Raw genomic sequence first — 18385 nt, forward strand, 5'->3', positions numbered from 1 at the left:
GCAAGGAAATTGTGATAAACACCTCGTCAAATATAGCTCACCTTCACTCCCATCCCCACAGTGCCCTTGATCTTCTGCCAACCCGATCCAGTGATTTTCCGAATCTTCTCACGGATATTCTGCCTGCTTAGCGCCACGATAATGCCTAGCATGAATAAGAGCGTGCGAGCAATTGACAGAGGATTGCCAGCAACGGTCTTTGAAATGTACTGCAGAATATTGCGCAGCACGTTTGCCAAAGCTCGATTTGATCTGACCGGCTTGTCGGTCTTCTTGACATTTTTCGACGACGCAGGAGGTGACAACGCAGTGCGCCCTGAAGAAGTTGACTTGCTGCCAGACGTTTTGTCGGTGGGCTTTCCCGCTTTGGCTTTCGAAGTGCCGTTGGGCCGGCTCTTTTCGAAACCATAATCTACCTTGCTATTGTTGCGTCGGTGATTCTTTTGCTCCAAGCGTTCGGCTGCTGCTGCTTCTTCCGCTCGCTGACGCTCTTCCTCACGCATTTGTCTCTCCAATTCAGCGTCTTTCTCACGCTGAAGCGCCGCTGCGCGCAGTTCTCCTTGTTCCTTTTCTTCCTTAATTCCCTCAAGGGTCTGTAGAAAGACATCTTTCCTTTCCTCGTCCAGAACTTCACTCATATTGATAAACTCCCTGGCATAATCCCATTCCTCATTCCGGGGAAGAACATGGAGTGTGAAGAGCTCAATGATCCTAACCCGCGCTGCCAAATCTTTCGGAGTGTCAGTGCCGCCGGTTGGTCCGGGATGAGAATGCTGCGACGGAGAATTGCGCAGATGCTCTGCGATATCCAGGTTGGGTTGGCCGTATGAGGACAGGTAGGTTTCAAGTCGTTGCTGGTTTAGAGCTTGGGAAGCAGAGTGATTCAACAAGAGAGTGGCTCTGTTGGGGAGAACAGTCAGTTGTCAGTGCAGAGGGTAATGGGTGGAGGCAGAAGCTTAACTGACAGGTTATAGATGACCTCTGCATCGACAGACCCCTCCAACCCTCTGTAGCCAGTCTGAACTACAGTCTCCCAAATTTGTCCATCACGCACCTGAGACGAGATGGACTTCCACTCCTTCTGACCGAATTGATTTTTCCCTTCCTCAGGCCCCAAGTCGACAATGGAACTCAAGAGAGTGATATATAGGTTCCATACTTTGATTCTCCAGGTACTTTGGGCGGAAGCGATAGGCGGCGTTGAGTCGTCACCATTGACGTATCGCTCATCATGAATTTGCGGAACAGTTATGGCAGGTTCAAGAGCGGCCAAGGCCTCTGGCAACCGTCGTGTCAGGAAGAGTCCTGAAGCTTTCTTGTATGTCCTTGAGCACAACTTTGAGGGAGACAGAGACGAGGTGGAGGATGAAAGTTGCGACTGAGACGTCGACATGTACGACCCATCTTCGGCCATTGTTCACCGCCAGCGGAGAATGCGATCAGTGAGAAAGAATCAATGTAAAGTCGGAAGGAATGGATGATTTGAGAAGTTTCAACAATGGTGGCAGGAGTGTTAAAGTCGGGTAAATATCATAAATTGAAGCTGTCGCAAGGATGCATAAAGCTTGTGAGTGGTGGTTGCTAGTCGCTAGACTCCGAATGACAGAGTTGGGGTTAACTGCTTTCCCTCGGCTCGGCCATTGCCTCAGTCTGGGGTCTTGCTGATGTCACGGGATGCGGATTTGGTAAAATAGTTAGTTTGCGGAGTATCATGATCTTGATTATCAAACTAACCATCAGGAAACTGATTGTTCTTCGACATTGCGACTGCAAAAAGAATATTCAATCCTCGCTGCTGGATCGAACATATCTGAGCGAGAACCCACTGATGATGAAGAAGTTCGCGGAGCTCACGAGACTTGCTTGCTTCAGTACCTGTCGATCGGGGACAGGCGCTACTTCATCCACCTTGATTTGATCAACACTCCGATTAAAACCAGTCGGGTATACTGATGGAACGTTCTCTTCCTCCTAATTGAACTCTTTTCTTTCATTGTTCTGTTTGTTTTCATCTCTCCCAGCTCTCGATCTCCTATAGATTAGTCCAGAAGCCGGACCACTGAAAAGATGGACGTAACAGCTCAATCATTCCCTTATCATCTTCCCCGGATCCTGGATGATCTGGCAACATGCTGCTTTGTATCCATGGACTTCGAATTCTCTGGGATTGCTACTGCTTCTTCGAACCCAAACAGAGGATCCCAGACCCTCCAGGATCGCTACGAAGAAGTGAAGAACTCAGCCGATAAGTACCAGATCTTACAGGTCGGGTTGACAATCTGTCACGAGGATATTGAGAATGGTCAGATCTTCAGTTCTTACCCTTCATTGTGAATTTTGACTATTGACTTTGACCGTCGACAGCTTCGTATACTTTGAAACCCTACAACGTATACTTAAATCCGATTATCGACAAGAGACTAGAAGTGGAGAGAGACTGGTCCATGCAAAGCGGCGGTATGTCCAGTCGATTGTCGTCTTAGTTACAGACATAGAAAGCTTAACAAAATCTGCACAGCTATTGAGTTCCTACTCGAGAACAAGTTCAGCATCGACTCCGTCTTGAAACAGGGCGTCCAATACCTGTCTCGGGAGGAAGAGGAACAAGCTATTGCCAAAGCCATCGAAAGACGTGATCGCGTTGCAATGCACACTTCGATTGACGTCAAAGAGACTGAACATGAATCATTAGCTTTCCTAAAAGCGGTTCGACGTCTCGTAGATGACTGGCTTGAACTGGGAGCCGTAAGACGAACCTCCACTGGGTTCTTTGATGAAGCTAATCACTGTGCCAGATACGTGAAGAGTACCTGAACATCCCACCGCCAACTCGCATCGGTGTTTCTCAGTCCTCCAAGTCTCTGCCCTCGGCCTTGAACAGGTTTCAGAAAAGGCTTGTTCACCAGTTGATAGAGGTGGAGTATCCCTCACTGGTGACAATCAGCAAACCTGATTTCATCCAAATCATCGATTACAACGAGGAACGTGAGAGATCCGTCCGCGAGCAAAGAATGACGAGAGTTCAGGAGCGCACGTGGAAGCAGACAGGTTTTAGATGGGTAGCTGAGGCTTTAGCTGGGGGTGATCTGACCAATCTCGATTCCGGCTACTTCATGGGTATCATGGCGAGCTCGGCCGCTGTAGAATCCAAATATCCTCTCAAGGAGTTCTCAGAAAAACTCAAGCAGCGATTGAAAGAGCATCGGCCTGTTCTTATTGGCCATAACCTTTTCTCAGATCTTATTTACTTTTGCCGTTGCTTTTTTGGGCCACTTCCACACAAAGTGGAGGAGTTCCAATCGATGGCGCATGAACTGTTCCCGGTCTTGATGGACACCAAATACATGGCCACACATAACTGCGGTTCCATCAATCCCAGGTCATCGCTCTCAGAGCTGAATGATAATTTGGCTAAGAAAGCAATCCCGAAAATCAGTGCGCATGACTTCCTTAATCGTCCGCTCGAATTGAGGGCTAAGAAAGACAATAGGCATACACCCGCAATATTCCAAGTATACTACTCAGAAGATTGAACATGAAGCAGGCTACGACAGCTTGCTCACTGCTCAAGTTTTTATCAGGCTGTCTGCTCAGCTCCGTGATGGAGGGGCGTCCACAGAGTCTTCGGGCCCGGTAGATCTACCGCAACGGAAGTCCACCAAAGATGCTCAAGACACCTCGAACCTCCAGCAAACGTATCAGGAGGTTGCAATTGAGAGCTATGCTGAGGGCACATTCCAAATGAGTCCCGGAAGCGCAAAGAAGACTTCTGAGCAGAAGACGAGATCAAGCGGCACAGAATCTCTCAAAGCGCCAAAGACCAGAGTCCTCGGGACGAGATTTGATCTACTAGAAATTGAAGAGGCCATGGATGAAGTCGACAGTAATATACCCATTGATAACCGTAGATTGTCATTGGGCCCTAGCGATTCTGTCGAGGTCATGCAGAAAGCTGCTAATGGCGAGCTCATTCCTCGACTGGGAGCCGAGTTCTGGAAAGTCTACGGGAACAAGTTGCGAGTATTTGGCACATTGGAAAGAGTGTGCGTGATGGGCGCGTCGTGAATTCCAGGCACCGGTACAAAAGTCCAACTACGCATAGCTCAAAGCTCTCTTGATTGTACATAGAGATGTCAATCGATTGGAAACGGGAACGAGCGCGAGGGCGTCACCAATACCAAAGCATAGTCGATTACAATGTCCCCAAAATCGGCAGTGTAGCAGAATGTACGCAGCGTCTATCTAACAGTACACCTTGAATTAAGAAGGTACCGCTAGCGAAAATTGCCGCCTACTCTCTCTGAGCACCGGTAAATGATCGACTGGTTGTAGAAGAATCATAACGCAGTTGACGATAAGGAAAAGGTGCTGTGGAGAGAAAAGAAAGAAACAGGAGAGATCGCGGATGAAAAATGAGGAAAAAGGCCTAGGTCACCTGATATTCTAGCCCGTGCGGGACTAGCGCGGTTCCGCGGCAGACAGGTGACCGCCAACTTTTCTTAACAATTATCGGAGACGGACTTTGTTGACGAGGACAGAGTCCAGTCGCTGCATTTAAAAATGTCTTCAGGACCCAATGGCGCCAGGCGCATAGCGTCTGTATTGAGTACGCAATAATCGACTTTTATGTACTTGGTCTAAGTTGTTCACTGACTTCTTTTTCAGGGCCTTCAATAGTCGACTCCCGAGTCTGCAGAAGCTGTCAAGAGACATTCGTTCGCCGCAATCATGCCTCCACTGCTGCGCCTAGTTCAGCTTCAGAAACCGTTTTAACATCTGCCTCTACCTTCCCCGTCGTCAAGCCTACACACATAATCAAGGCCGGCGTGGTCCTATCTCGTCCTCCGCAAATCACCCGCGATCTCACACCATTCGAAAAGGCGTACTTCTTCTACCAGAAACGGTTGAACGAGCGACTGGCACTTCCTTTTACAAAATACTTCTATTTCAAGCGGGGTACTCCGGCTGATGAGGACTGGAAGCGTAAGATTCGGGAGCGTCAAACGCCCGCTCGCGATATCGGCAAGTATAACGCATACTCGAAGGAAGCATGGAACGACGAATTGCTCGTCGGAGATGTTGAGTCCGAACCAGAGCATCAGATTGAGATGCTTGTGCAGGATGCAGAGGCTACTGTCAATGCCACTTCTCAAGATACCAGCAAGAAGGAGGAGATTCCCAGACCGTTCCCCCGGGTGACGGAGGCGGACCAGAAGAACGACCAGAAGAGTTTGAACCGGGCTTTGCAGAGAACCCTCTATCTTCTTGTCCAGACCAAGGAGGGATTCTGGAAACTCCCCAGTTCGCCGGTCGAGACCTGGGAGACCCTTCGCCTGGTGAGTAGTGTCTGAAATCGAGCGCATGGCCATCCTGGCATACTAATTGATTGCCTGCACAGGCCGCTGAGCGTACCCTTGCACAATCTGCTGGTTTGAACATGAACACCTGGATGGTTGGCTATCACCCTGTTGGCCACCATGTCTACAACTTCCGACACCCCAAGACCGACCCAGCAACTGGCCAACAATGCTTCGGCGAGAAGACATTCTTCATGAAGGGTCGTATCATGGCTGGACAGGCTGATCTGTCCGCCAACGTGCAGAACCTCCAGGACTTCAAGTGGCTGGCGAAGGAGGAGATTGCCAAATTCGTGCTCCCGCAGTACTACAGTAACATCAAGAACATGTTGGCTGAGCGGTAAATGCCTATGTTCGAAGTACAGAGAATCTCGTCTATCGCATTTACCATAATCTTTATCGTTGGCTTGACTGGAGGAAGATTTGTATCGATAGAGCTGTTGCGCGGAGTATTTCCTTTGGGTTGAGTGTTGACCGTTTCCACTTATAGGTCACTGAATTGCATATATTGCTGTAGTATGAAATGTATAACTAGCTTTCTGATTTCTCAATCATTGTTCCAGCTTCATTATCTGGGTTTCTCTTGAAGTATCATAGTAAAATCGACCCAAACGCCACGCCTAACATTCTATCCCAATGGAACCACAATAAACCAAGCTGAAGACGGACACCCAAAAACCTGAAACACATTGCGTCACTTCAAGTTGAACTTCTGCCCCTGGACCACGGGCTGGTCCTTTGCAGACTTCCCAGCCAGACTCTTCCCACACATCGGACAAGCTATCGGTCACATCAGCAACTGCTTCAGCACAGATCAAACTAGGAAATCAAGGATGATGATCTCACCATTCTTCTGATAGGCACACCGCTGACAATACTTCCGCCCCTGCTCCGTCTTGGTCCTGCAGAGCTCACAGGACGACGAGTAAGCCGCATATGGATTCTTGGCCTTGGAGCTGAGCAGTTTACTCTATGCATTGTTAGTCTTGATCACTTTGGATATCACTGTACCATCGAACACAAACAGCGCGAAAGCAGAGACAAAAAACCAGAACAGAACAGAACATACCTTTCCGATACCTGTATTTCCCAACGTCGGTTTGGACTTCGTAGCAGTGCCAGCTCCGCCGCCACCGCCTAGTGTCGTCGCCGGCGAGCCATAGTACATTTCACTTTTGCGTTTGACACCTGGTGTGGCCAGCTCCGTGGACTTGAGTTTCTTTTGGCATTTTGCGCAGACCATGATTCTTATTTTGTGTTTTGTGTTTCGTGTTCGTGGTTGTTGTGGTTCTGATGGTTGTTGCTTCAGAGTCTAGGTTGGGTTGCGCTTATTTGGGTTTGATGTCAGGGTGGTGGAGAGTGGCGGCACTGGCTTATAATGCACCCTGCGTGGCTGGTCTGTGCAGACTACTGTAGTGGGCGTAAATGTTATATGCAAAGTCTTTGTAATTATTCTCATTTTAATAGATGGTTTATATTATATGCATAGCGTATGTTTCGTCAATGATAAAGAAAAGTTGAGACAGGTTATGTCTGACTCATCGCTCAATATTGTTAGAGCGCTGAAAACTCAAACCGAGAAAATATCCAACGCAAATGGTATCATGAGAATAGCATTAGGAAAGTTGTTCTTGCGAGAAAGACGACTGATCTTATTGAGATCCCTCCTTTCACGCGTGAGGATAGTGTGATTGGTTAGGCGGAAGCCCATGCGATCCAGCATCGCTCTCACTGTGAAGCTCGGCTGGAGAGAATTGTCCGTTGCCGTTCACGGGGTTCGAGTAACCACTTACAGGGCTCGAGTAGCCGGAATGTGCTGGATGGCTAGGGGGCTGTGGTGACGGCGGCTGATATGGTTGGTATGAGGACATGGGAGCGTAAGGTGCTGGAGGGGGAGGAGGAGGCTGAGCAAGCTGGGCATGTTGAGCATGCTCTTGAGAATAGATCTTGCTGGCCTTGCACCATTGGATGCAGCAGAAGATGAGACCGAAGTATATGCCGATTGTGCAAAAGAAGGCAACGATTGAGGTGGCCAAGTTCAAATACAGAGGCGGGGTCTTCGCTTCGAAATTGTACATGATTGTCACGATTAGTTGCTCGAGGGAAAACACGAAGAGGAAGAAGCCTGCCAAAGCAAGGGTTATAGATCCGGTCTGATAAAAGGCTATTAGCGGACAGGCACGAGATTAGATAACAAGCTCGCGCATACCTTGCTGCTAAATCTCGACTTCGCAATGATGAAGATTGTCCACACGAGAATCTCCAGAGACATCAGCCATGAGATGATGATGCGAGCCTCAACGATCCTGCGGTAGTGTCCGATAATTTGCCATTGGCTGTAGCTTCCGTTGACATCCATGACGAGGAGAGCAATGTACATGGCAGCATTGACCACCATGAGAATCCCCAAAACACCCAGGAAAATCCAGTGCAGTATGGAGACAGGAAGGAAGGTCTTGCCACCGTTCGCAATTCGGTTGAGATATGCTTGGATGACTCTGTAGAAGACGTAGAACATGAGAAACAGGGCCAGAAGCCAGAATATCGTTTGGAGCATCAACATGACCACATAGCTCTGCTTCACTGTGACCTCGCAAAGATAGAAGAACAGGTAAGGGATTGTAAGGAGCTCGGAGCTAGAGAAAAAAGTTAGAACTTAGGTTCGTCTTCTTGGTTTATTTCTCTCTTGCGACAGAGAATCGGTTATTCTACTCACAGGATATAGCTCAAGATCCCGAAGACAAGACCCTTCTTGGGGAGAGTCTTGGGCAGCGCCTTAGGCTGTCTGATGAAGAAACAGCTGAAAAGGAAGAGAAACAGCACTCCCAGTGTGAGGAACTCGAAAACAAGCTGTGCAATGAAGTATGATCTGCTTGCATAGAGGCTGTCCATCGAGAATGTGATCTCTTCGTTCCATGGCGAGTCATTACTGCTGGAGTAATAATAACCACTAGAGGAGTGCGAGCCCCTAGACTTTCGTGGTAACAACATGATGAGCTTCTAGACACGCTCTCTGTTGAGGATGACCGCGCAAATAACGTGTCTCTCTCGAAAGGTTGTGGACAGTTGTTGAAGGACGCGGCACAGAAACAGCGACGGCACCTCATTTTCAAGTGTTCGGATAGGGAGTTGGGCTTCAAAAAGTATGCTGGTTTGTGGCTTGCAATTGTTTCTGTTGCCGACGAGGCTGAATGAACGGCTGGAGGCTCAGACTTGGGGATACGAGGTCCCAGGGGCTCAGCACAAACGTTATTGGGCCGTGGAGAGCATGAGGAAGCAAAAACACGAAGATCGCACTTCAACATAGTCACGCTTGGGTTGATTCGGGTCTAGTTTAGCGAGTTTGTGGAAATCTTTGGCCCAGATGGCATCAAAATTTCAACTCTCAAGCCTCTTTTCGAAGGTTGTTTTTGCTTGGCAGATTGTAAGGCGCTCAGCAGGCCAAGAGGAGTTAAGAGCCAGAGGAACCAAATTGCCCGGCTTCGCTCACTAAGTCCGATAACAGCCATTGTCAATAAGGGAACAGAATAGAAAAACTGGTTGATACTATTCGTCGCTTATAAGTTGACTTCACATACCTCTTCAATTCTTAATCTGATCGTTATTTTGATGCCGGGAGCTCGCTATCTCAATCTTCCTCGGAAGGCTTTTACAGGCTAACTTAAAGTTTTCAAAAACATAGGGCAGGATCCACTAGGAACGACCCTTATTTGGAGTCTCAAGGTGTTATTACTTGAGCCGTGTGCCATTACCGATTCCTAATGGTGTATTGAATAAAGATGAGCTCGAACCCGAGCCGACACTGCTCTATGTCCATAGACAATCTATTGCTACCTTTTAAAGCTCCTGCCCAAATATTCCAGGAGATCCCCATGTAGTCCGTTTGTTGACAATGCTAGGGAACTGATTTCTCGTTCTGCTTGAGCGACATATATGCGGCCGGAGTGCCGAACTGCTGGTTGGCCATGAAATGGCATGCCCGCATCATAAATATGTCAATGCAATTCGAGGATTTACACCCTTGATCATCTTTTGATATTTGACTGCACGTGTTCTCAAGAACATCAAAGCTTGAGTATGTGGCATTTCACGTTCATGTAGTGTCGTTTTCTGAATCGACTCCGAGAGGCAGAATAGACCAGTGTATCATGCTTATCGCTTGAATGAAACCTGGATGTATTACTGTACATTGAACAAATGATCTAGACACATAGAAGGTCATTAGTTGCCATTTTCGCTCAAACTGAGCACAGATAGCCACTCATACTCACCTGCAATAGCCAGTTCGGATCAAGTTGCTCGTGCTCTTCTGTGTGCTGAGAGCAACCAAGACAAGAACAAGCAAGCTTGCGACAGGTTGAAGAGGACAAAAAGGTAGATTTCAAAGACTGGGAACCCTTGATAAGAAACGAGGACTCCGATTAATAGACGAATCCGCTTCTTGTGGCTAAATCCTTCAATGTCCGTCCAATGGACAAGCCACAAAAGTGTCCCCTTGGCAATGGCTGTGCTTCAGTGACCGCGATGGCAAGATAGAACTCAGAATGGTTGAAGAACTCGGACGTCAAGTGTGGCGTAAGACATAATGGTGAACAATCAGTCTGACTTCAGCTCTGAGCACATGGGCACGATGATATCGCCAACTCCGAGTGGCAGAGGGTTGTGTTGGCAGTGGCGAAACAAATAAATAGCAACTAACACCCTCCACACTTGACAAACCCTTCCACTAGATTTCCTTCTCTTCTCTCAGCTTGTGCCAAAAGGTCCATAAACTAGACCAATCTCAGAACCAAAGCTCCCTGACTGTTTTACCTTTTTCAGCTGTTCGGGATCGGATGTCCCCCCCACAACTTATCACTTGCGTAAACCTGCTGGGCTGTTTGTTGTCCCAAGAACTGCAGCTTGACCCGCCACTCGTGAACTGCATTGCAGCAACTGGACGGCAGAACTACACATGAATGGCAAATCAGCATCACAGAAAACACACACATTGGAAATTGAAAGAAAAATCGAGGCATAGATCGAAGCAAGAAGTGCTAGAACACAGAAACCCGACATGTCGGGACCAACAAAGCAATGTTTTCCTGTTTCCTGTTCCCAGCACAGCGGTTCGTCCGAATCGAGCGTACCCAGTTAAGGGGGGGAGAGAAGCAGAGCATCTCCCCTGACTCTATAAATTGGCTCTTCTCTGCATTTTTGCGATTACATGATGACTCGATTTGGATCTTTAGAATCATTCATCATCTGCAATAGAGCCGTTCGAGTTGTTCCCGAGCCTCTGACAACATCGCGTTTCGAATCAAGGTCACTTTTGAGAACTTGAGGTTTATATTTGCTTTGGATTCTGACTCCTTGCTCGAATTGTATCGTGCTGTCGAGTACACAACGTCGAATTTTGTCTTCGATCGTTCGGCATCTGAGCGGCCTGCTCAATCCAATTTGCTCTTTTCTCGAAGTGTCTCTTTACTTTTTCTAGCTTGATTGCTCCATTGCGCCGAGACTGGGTATGTCTGCGCTCTTTCTTCACCACTGATCTTAATCTTCACCCTCGCATTATACTATTGGGATCCTTGGCTCGCATTCAATCGCGGCATAGGGTGACCCCGTGGAGAGAGAAGTATAGCTCCCTCCCTTGCTTCTTATTGTGACGAGAACCCGTTCTCCATCATAACCCGATCATCCTTTGCCTTCTGTCTCTCTGTATTTTTCCTTTCATCACCATCTTGTATTCAGAACGACTTCAAGGCTATTGTTGTTCGAAAACTCATATAGCGCAGGAATTGCCACCAAATTCAACTCTTGCATTGAGGAAGACAGGGCTTGACTCTGAGTAAAAGGTTCAAAAGGCAGATTTTACCTAATTTGGGACTCTTGGCCAGCCAGGCGACTCAGAGACAATGCCTCCTCATGGTTCTTCGTTCAGTACATTGAATTTACCCTCAACATTCTCACTCCCAGAATGCATGGAGTACTTTACTCTGACTGCCGGTCCTAACACGGATCTCTGGCGCAAGCCACCCAATGGAGACACTGCTACGGCGCCTATCGTTTTCACTACGTTACGAAACCCTTTCGTGGTCGCAGAAGTCACTGTGAGTGCGGACTGGGAGATGGAATCCGATCAAGGGGGCATCGTTGTTTTCGCCGGAGCCGCACCTCAGTCATTCTCCTCAGAGAACGCGCCAATATCAGCAGTGGCGCCATTAAGCCGTCACGGGATATCCCGGTCTCTGCGGCCGTGCAAATGGGTCAAAGCCGGCATGGAATTCTGCTCGGGGACAGTGAACGCATCCTCAGTCAGTGCAACGGCTGACGGAGCTGACTGGTGTGTGTCGCCCCTCTGTCTGCCTGACAATAGACCGACGACGGTGCATTCTCTGCGGATCAAGTTCGAGCGCGTTGGTCATTCACTTGTGGTCTGGTATCAGATTCCAACCCTTTTACCCTTTGCAAGGACACCAGGTGCTGTGGGCTGCACGTGGAAAAAGCTACGAGAAGTGACATGGTTCTTCTACGGGGTAGAAGACAAGTTTGTCCATGTGGGTGTATATGCTAGCCGCCCGACCAATATCTCGCGGAACGGCACCATGTGGGCGATGATGAACGGTCCAATGCCGGGCAGCAGCGGCACGGCCGGCTCTGAGGAAGGGTTGGTGGTGGAATTTGAGGATTTGGAGATATATTGACGTCAATGCTTTTCTTTTTACTCTATGTTTTCTTTTAAGATACCTTCGTCCTCATTTTTTCTGTTGGTGTGGTCGCAGCCTGCAGTTCTTCTTGTGATGATTCCTTCTGGTTTTCAGGACGCTTTTTATGCTGTTAGAGGTGTGCACCGGTGTTTCCGAGATCTCTTGCGATTGTGTCCTATTATCCCAGCGACCTGGTTTGTGCGATTGAACTTCTCATTGTTGTGCTAATAAACGTCGTTCCGTCTCATTTTGTGGTTTTCGTTATGACTGCATCGCATTGCTTTTTGAGGTTGCCATGAAAAATGGCTCGACAGGGGACCACTGATCTCTAATAGACAGCAACCTTTACATTATATTCTTAGGTTAAGAGCAGCATCTATTAAGCCTCTAACTAGTACTAGTCTCTCCTACAGTGTCAGTCATGATTCATAAATGACTCTTTATTTAGGTCTTATTGACATCTTCTACAAGGTACTTCCTAGTCTGTACACTATTTCGTATCAGATATCAACACCTGCAGCACCTACGCGACGATCGACAGCGCTAAAGCAACCAGGATTGCCGTGGTGGTCGCGAGATCGTCTACCAGACAATAGGCAGTGCCATGCAGATAGATAGAGAGTTTCTCTCATAGACTGATCGAGTATCCCGCATGGAAATGTCAGCCACTCTACACGGGCTGTTCTGAGTAAGAGGGCTACGCAGACCACCCTGTCGGTTGGACAAATAACCGAGGAAGATGTTCCATGGCTCGTGAGAAATCCACCACGCCGACAGCATTGAAGACGACAAGCAAAAATAGCAACAAGGATAAAGGAGAAAGGAGGTGACGAGAATATCGAGATGTGGGTTGGAGGTTTGACTCATAGAGGAGCCCCTTTATTCGTATGAGCACATGGATACCCGTAGCGACTGAGTCTGGAGGAAGACGAGGGTTTGCTTTAGTGCTGCATTGCATATACTGAAGTTTCTTTCTGGGAACCATGGTTTACCTATCCGTATGGTAGGTAGTTCAGGGACTGGCCGAATCAGATCCTTCCATACTGTACTTCAAATGTCCTTGTCTTGGATAATGCAATAATAACATGAAATTATCTCATGACATGATGGCATAATAGAGGGTCCTACCAAATCACTAGCAGTAGAGATGGGACTGTATGGCGCCACACACCATTATTTTGCTGATACCGAATCCACTCATGCCTCCCCTTTTCTTGAATGAAGAGATTTCTCTTCCTTTGACTCGAACATTGTGCACAACATGCCTTAGTGAAATTCTATTGCAGGCCTGTGAGAACCAGACAGAGTAAACTTTAGAAGCAGGATATCATACAAAGCAACCTGATCTTCTCTATGTAGAAAATACTTGGAATGTGATTGGCAGCAGGGAAGCCGCCAACTCACCGCATTTTCTGTTCTGGCGCCAGTCCCGAGCCTTCATGGCTTAGTCTAAGGATCTGCGCAAAATTATCAGTAACCTACGGACCTAGGCAGGTTTGTATGGATGTAGAAACATGCTATCATATTCATTGATGCTGGCGGAGACTCGATGTATCTGCAGTTGATCTCTGAAGGAGTCCGAGTCGATCAGGATTCAATTCAAGATGTTCTCATTCCGTGACTTCCTTATCCCCTATCTACTATTGCTACAGCTAGACTACTCCATGACATCCGATTCACCTCGAAAAACCGCTAGCTCAGTCTGGCAGCACCCGAATAACGGGCGGGGCCTGATCACTGTGACAACTGCTGCTGCCCCGCTAACTAACTGCATAGTAAGAACTAACGGCCAACAGTCGTGCTACTTTTTGTGGTACTATGCCCGAGTCGTGAGAGCTTCTAACCGTCTTTGACATACAGCTTAGGACTCTCCATCCGTCCTTTGCTTTCCGTGGGGACCGCATTTTTTTTTTCTCTTGTGAATCACCTGCACTCCTGGCTCCTGGCTCCTTCTCCTCATTCATCTATCTCCTTTAGTTAACCTCTTCGTCTGACCCCCCTCGATTGTTTGTTTTCGCAATCTCTCTAAAAAGTCTCCCTTATCGGACCAATCTACGCTTGGTCCTACAACCCCTCTGACGATACCTCTCACAACCTCCCACCACCCCATCTTCCTGTCTACTTGTTCATTTTGAGAGGTTTCTGTCATATCCAACTACCGCGCGTCACTGTATACTATTTCATCTCTTGCTGTTTGAGGGTACTTTGTTCAATCGTGGAAGAGTCGATTCGATAAAGTCCTCTGTTTTCCAATCCTGTTCGCGTTTGATCTCTTTTCCTGTTTTGTTTGTCTGTGATACCTAACGACTGTTACGACCTTTATGACCATAATGGCTCTCACCAATGGAGAGACCGTCACTATTTCCATCCGTCGTCCAACGGAGACCCCCACCATCTACGTTGCGGGGACCTTCTCGAATCCCAAATGGGAGCCCCTGGAACTCAACGCCAAACCCATAGAGCACACGGATGCGGACGGGAAGTCCACTACGACATACCTCTTCTCCCGGGATGTTGAATTGCCCGAAGGTCAATATCAGTATCGGTTCAGGGAGGGTTCTGACGGTCCGTGGTTCCACGATGAGGATGTTAAGCATGGTACGAAGTTTATCTCTGGGCCTGGTACTTTGGATCTCGGAACTGACTAATTTCGTAATTACAGCTGCTGACGACGAAGGCGTCGTCAACAATCTCCTCACTGTTGCCTTGAGTTCATCCGCTGCGGCGCCTGTTGCTGCGGAAGATAAGGCTGTCGAGGAGGAAGGCGAAACTCCTGTTGAGAATGGCACCGGCGAGAAGGTGGAGGAAATCGCGAAGGAGTCCGAGGTGCAAATCTCTTCGAAGACCGAGACGGTGAAAGATGAAGTGCCAAAGGAGACTGATATCCCTGTGGCTGCTGAGAAAGGTCTCCCCGCTCAGTCGGAACCCACGGCGCACGAGGTGAAGCAGGAGCCTGTCTCCGAGACATCCAAGGAGAGCGACACCCAGAAGGACGCCGGAACACAGCCTGCCTCAAACACAACCGCAGAACCTGAGACCAACGGCACACATTCTGCTGAGCAGATTCCTGGATCAGAACTTGATGATGCTGTTGCGGAGAAGGCGGAGCCAGTGGAAGAAGACAAGGCGGCTGAGGCTTCTTTAACAACGGCAAAAGACGACGAAGAAGACAAGGTTGAAAAGGTTCTCAGCACTTTGGTTGAAGCCGAGAAGACCGAGTCTTCAGAGGAGATTGAGAAGGTCAAAGATGAGAAGCCGCAAGAACTTGAGACTGTCCCTGCTGCAGTTGAAGAAAAGACGGAAGCCGCCAAAGAATCAGAAGAGCCAGCGTCCGCCCTCGAAAAGCCTCAGGAAGAAGCTACGCCCACGCAAACAGTGACGGAGGAAGTGCCTGTTGCGGAATCCAACACAGCCGATCCATCTTCAGCCGAACCGACACAGGCCGAGACGGCCCCTACAGAGACAGCCACTGATGAGGCGCCACTTGCCGAAGAATCTTCCGAGAAAACAGTGCCCGCGGAGCCTATCACTGAAGAGACGGTTCAAACGACCATCGAGGATGAGTCACCCTCTAAGAACCATGTGGATGAACAGCCAGCACAAGAGTCTGTCGAGGTGAAGAAGGCGACCGAGGAACCAGTCGAGGCTTCCGGTGTCGAGCACTTGGCTACCGACGAGGCCGCTGTTGAGGAACCGATCAAGGATTCCGTCCCCGAGGAGACTCCTGAAGATTCTAAGAAGGAAGCTGCTACAGAGAACCCTGTCACCGATCCATCGACAACCGAGAAGGTCGAAGAGACTGCCTCTGACGCTGAAAAGGAGCCAGCTGTTGAAGAATCCTCCAAGGAACCAATCAACGAGGAAGCTGTTGCCGAAGAACCGGCTAAGGAGACCCTAGTTGAGGCAGTTTCTGCAAAGGAGCCTGAGGTGGAATCTGCAGAAAAGCCTGTCGTCGCCGAAGAGCCTACCAAAAAGACTGTCGTTGAGGAGCCATCTGTTGAGATCGCTTCCACAGAGGGATCAGCCCCTACTGCGGAAGTGACAGCCTCCAATGAGCCCGAGGCACAGGCAACGGAAAAGCCAGCCGCTGATGAAACCATCAAAAAGGACGTTGAGGCACACACGGAAGAGCCTACTGCTATCGAAGAGTCCGCCAAGGAGCCTGTCATTGATGAGCCGACAATTCAGGTACCTCACCCCGAAGAATCAACACAGGAATCCACTACCGAAGTGGCAGCCGTAGGAGAAATCACCGACAAGGAGGCTGAGACACATACGGAGGTGTCTACCGCTACTGAAGGACCCGCCAAGGAACCTGTCAGTGACGAGCCTGCGGTTCAAACTACCTCGACCGAGGAGACCGAGGAACCAGCTAAGGACGAGACCGTTGAAGTGGTAGCCGCCGAGGAACCTGAAGCGCAGGCAGCGGAAGAACCTGCTGTTGAGAAGACACCTTCCACAAACATCGAAGCACCAGCGGAAGAGTCCACTGCTGCAGAGGAGCCTGCCAAAGACCCAGTCAGCGAGGAGACGCCAAATCAAACTGTTCCCGCCGAGGAACCTCCCAAGGAAGTCACAACTGAAGAGGCTGCAAAAGAAGAGCCTGTGACCGGAACAGCGCCAGAACCAGCCGTTGTCGAAGCAGAAGTCAAAGAACCTGTTCAAGATAAAGCTGCTACCGAGATCGTGGCTGATAAGCCGCTCACCCAGGATGTTGCTGAAGAGTCTTCCAAGCCATCGGAAGTGAGCGAATCAGTAGTCCCAGATTTTGCCGCTGAAACTTCTGCGACTGAGGAGGCTGCTTCGAGCGAAAAGCCTGCGGTAGCGTCAAAAGCTGAAGAGCCAGAGGTTGAGGAACACCCTGCTACCCAGGAACTCGCAAACCAATCCGAGGTCGAAGCAATCGAGGAAAAAGCTGCTGAGTCCAAGGATGAAGCTGCTGCTGCTCCCGAGGCGCCAGAGGCACCAGCTGCTGAGACGGCCATTCCTGGACCTGCCAGTGAATCTGCCGAGGTCGAAACTGCAGCGAAAGAGCCGGCCACTGTTGAACCAGCCCAAGAACCCATCGCGACCACCGGAGAGCAAGCAACCGAAGAGTCGACCATCAATGAGGCTGCCGAAGTTACTGCTACCCAGGAAGCAGTTCCTGAGGTGGCTCCTGCCGAGGAACCTGAAGTGAAGGAGGCACTTGAAGAACTTGTTGCCGTTACTGAAAAGTCCGAATCGCCCGCTGACGAGCCTACTCTCTGCAAGGATTGCCCCTCCGAGAAGCCCACCACTGAACAAGCCGCTGCCCAGGAGACCAGCAACGAACCTCTTGAAGAAAACAAGGTCACTGAAGTGACTATTGAAGAGCCAACTGCCGTGGAAACAGCTCAATCCGCCCCGGTTGAGGAGGCCGTTGAGCCTGAGACAGTCAAGGAGCCCGAAGCCGTGGCACCAGTTGCTGAAGAACCTGTCGAAACCGCGGTTGCTCAGGAAGCCGCTGCTGAGAAGGAGATCGCTGAAGAGGCAGCCCCTAAGGACGTGACAGCAGAGGAACCTTCTGCTGCCGAGGAAGTAGTTTCTTCGAAGCCCGCGACGGAGGAACCAGTCTCTGAGCCGCAGGCCAGTGAGGTAACTGAACCTGCTGAGCAGGAAGCCACTACTCAGGCCCCTGCTGAAGATGAACTTACCGAGGTGGTAGCGGCTGAAGAGCAGCAGGAAGATGTGTCCACCGTCAAGGAAGCCCCTAAGGAATCAGTGGCTGAGAGCATTGTCGAGGAGACTGCACCGTCAGAACCTGCTGTGACCGAAGCGGCTGTCGCCACTCCTGTTATTGATGAACTTGCCGCACACGATGAGAGTCCTAAAGACGTAGTTTCTGAAGAACCCTCTCAGAAGTCAACTTTCGAGGAACCAGCTGCCGAGGAGGCGGCCGCTGAAGCGGTTACTCCTAATCCCTCGGCCGATGAGCCTGCTGTGGAGAAGCACGCCGAAGCCCCGGCTACGGTCGAGGAAGCCCAAGAAGAAGAGAAACCCGCGGAACAGCCCGCAGTCAGTGAGCCACAAGAGGAGATCACAGCAGAGCAGGTCCCCACCAAGGATCTTGCTGAGGAGCCGTCCGCAGAAGAAGCCACCAAGCACATAGAGGAGACAGAGGCTGCCGAATCCGTTGCAGAGCCCGCCGTCGAACCTGCCACTGAACCCGTCGTGTCTGTCGCTGAGCCTGCCGCTGAGCCTGCCGCTGAGCCTGCCGCTGAGCCTGCCGCTGAGCCTGCCGCTGAGCCTGCCGCTGAGCCTGCCGCTGAGCCTGCCGCTGAGCCTGCCGCTGAGCCTGCCGCTGAGCCTGCCGCTGAG

The 18385-nt window shown here is 49.7% G+C and overlaps 7 protein-coding genes across 7 annotated transcripts; 4 read left to right on the forward strand and 3 right to left on the reverse strand.

The window, feature by feature from the left end:
• Nucleotides 1–26: 26 nt before the first annotated feature.
• On the reverse strand, nt 27–1414 carry pex26 (the record flags this gene model as incomplete). Its single annotated transcript, XM_026762749.1, has 2 exons — nt 27–900; nt 966–1414. 2 exons carry the CDS (start codon nt 1412–1414, stop codon nt 27–29), a joined length of 1323 nt encoding a protein of 440 aa, XP_026617056.1.
• A 653-nt stretch (nt 1415–2067) lies between these two features.
• Nucleotides 2068–4065, forward strand: CDV56_109153 (CAF1 family ribonuclease; the record flags this gene model as incomplete). The annotated part of the gene is made up of 5 exons (XM_026762772.1): nt 2068–2302; nt 2365–2457; nt 2519–2745; nt 2796–3435; nt 3491–4065. The coding sequence occupies 5 exons, from the start codon at nt 2068–2070 to the stop codon at nt 4063–4065; spliced, it is 1770 nt and encodes a 589-aa protein (XP_026617057.1).
• A 495-nt stretch (nt 4066–4560) lies between these two features.
• On the forward strand, nt 4561–5701 carry CDV56_109174 (mitochondrial 54S ribosomal protein mL46; the record flags this gene model as incomplete). Its single annotated transcript, XM_026762793.1, has 3 exons — nt 4561–4606; nt 4666–5336; nt 5399–5701. 3 exons carry the CDS (start codon nt 4561–4563, stop codon nt 5699–5701), a joined length of 1020 nt encoding a protein of 339 aa, XP_026617058.1.
• Nucleotides 5702–6051: 350 nt separating this feature from the next.
• On the reverse strand, nt 6052–6600 carry CDV56_109191 (cysteine-rich PDZ-binding protein; the record flags this gene model as incomplete). Its single annotated transcript, XM_026762810.1, has 3 exons — nt 6052–6137; nt 6204–6327; nt 6427–6600. 3 exons carry the CDS (start codon nt 6598–6600, stop codon nt 6052–6054), a joined length of 384 nt encoding a protein of 127 aa, XP_026617059.1.
• A 327-nt stretch (nt 6601–6927) lies between these two features.
• CDV56_109202 (uncharacterized protein) lies at nt 6928–8348 on the reverse strand (the record flags this gene model as incomplete). Its single annotated transcript, XM_026762821.1, has 4 exons — nt 6928–7101; nt 7151–7510; nt 7567–7993; nt 8074–8348. 4 exons carry the CDS (start codon nt 8346–8348, stop codon nt 6928–6930), a joined length of 1236 nt encoding a protein of 411 aa, XP_026617060.1.
• Nucleotides 8349–11320: 2972 nt separating this feature from the next.
• CDV56_109243 (uncharacterized protein) lies at nt 11321–12043 on the forward strand (the record flags this gene model as incomplete). Its single annotated transcript, XM_026762862.1, has 1 exon — nt 11321–12043. The coding sequence occupies one exon, from the start codon at nt 11321–11323 to the stop codon at nt 12041–12043; it is 723 nt and encodes a 240-aa protein (XP_026617061.1).
• A 2333-nt stretch (nt 12044–14376) lies between these two features.
• On the forward strand, nt 14377–14644 carry CDV56_109275 (PT repeat family protein; the record flags this gene model as incomplete). Its single annotated transcript, XM_026762894.1, has 1 exon — nt 14377–14644. A coding segment is annotated over one exon (268 nt), but the record flags the coding sequence as incomplete, so codon positions are not given.
• Nucleotides 14645–18385: the final 3741 nt, after the last annotated feature.

This window comes from Aspergillus thermomutatus (genome assembly GCF_002237265.1).
Source record: "Aspergillus thermomutatus strain HMR AF 39 chromosome Unknown NODE_30, whole genome shotgun sequence".
Lineage (NCBI taxonomy): Eukaryota > Fungi > Ascomycota > Eurotiomycetes > Eurotiales > Aspergillaceae > Aspergillus > Aspergillus thermomutatus.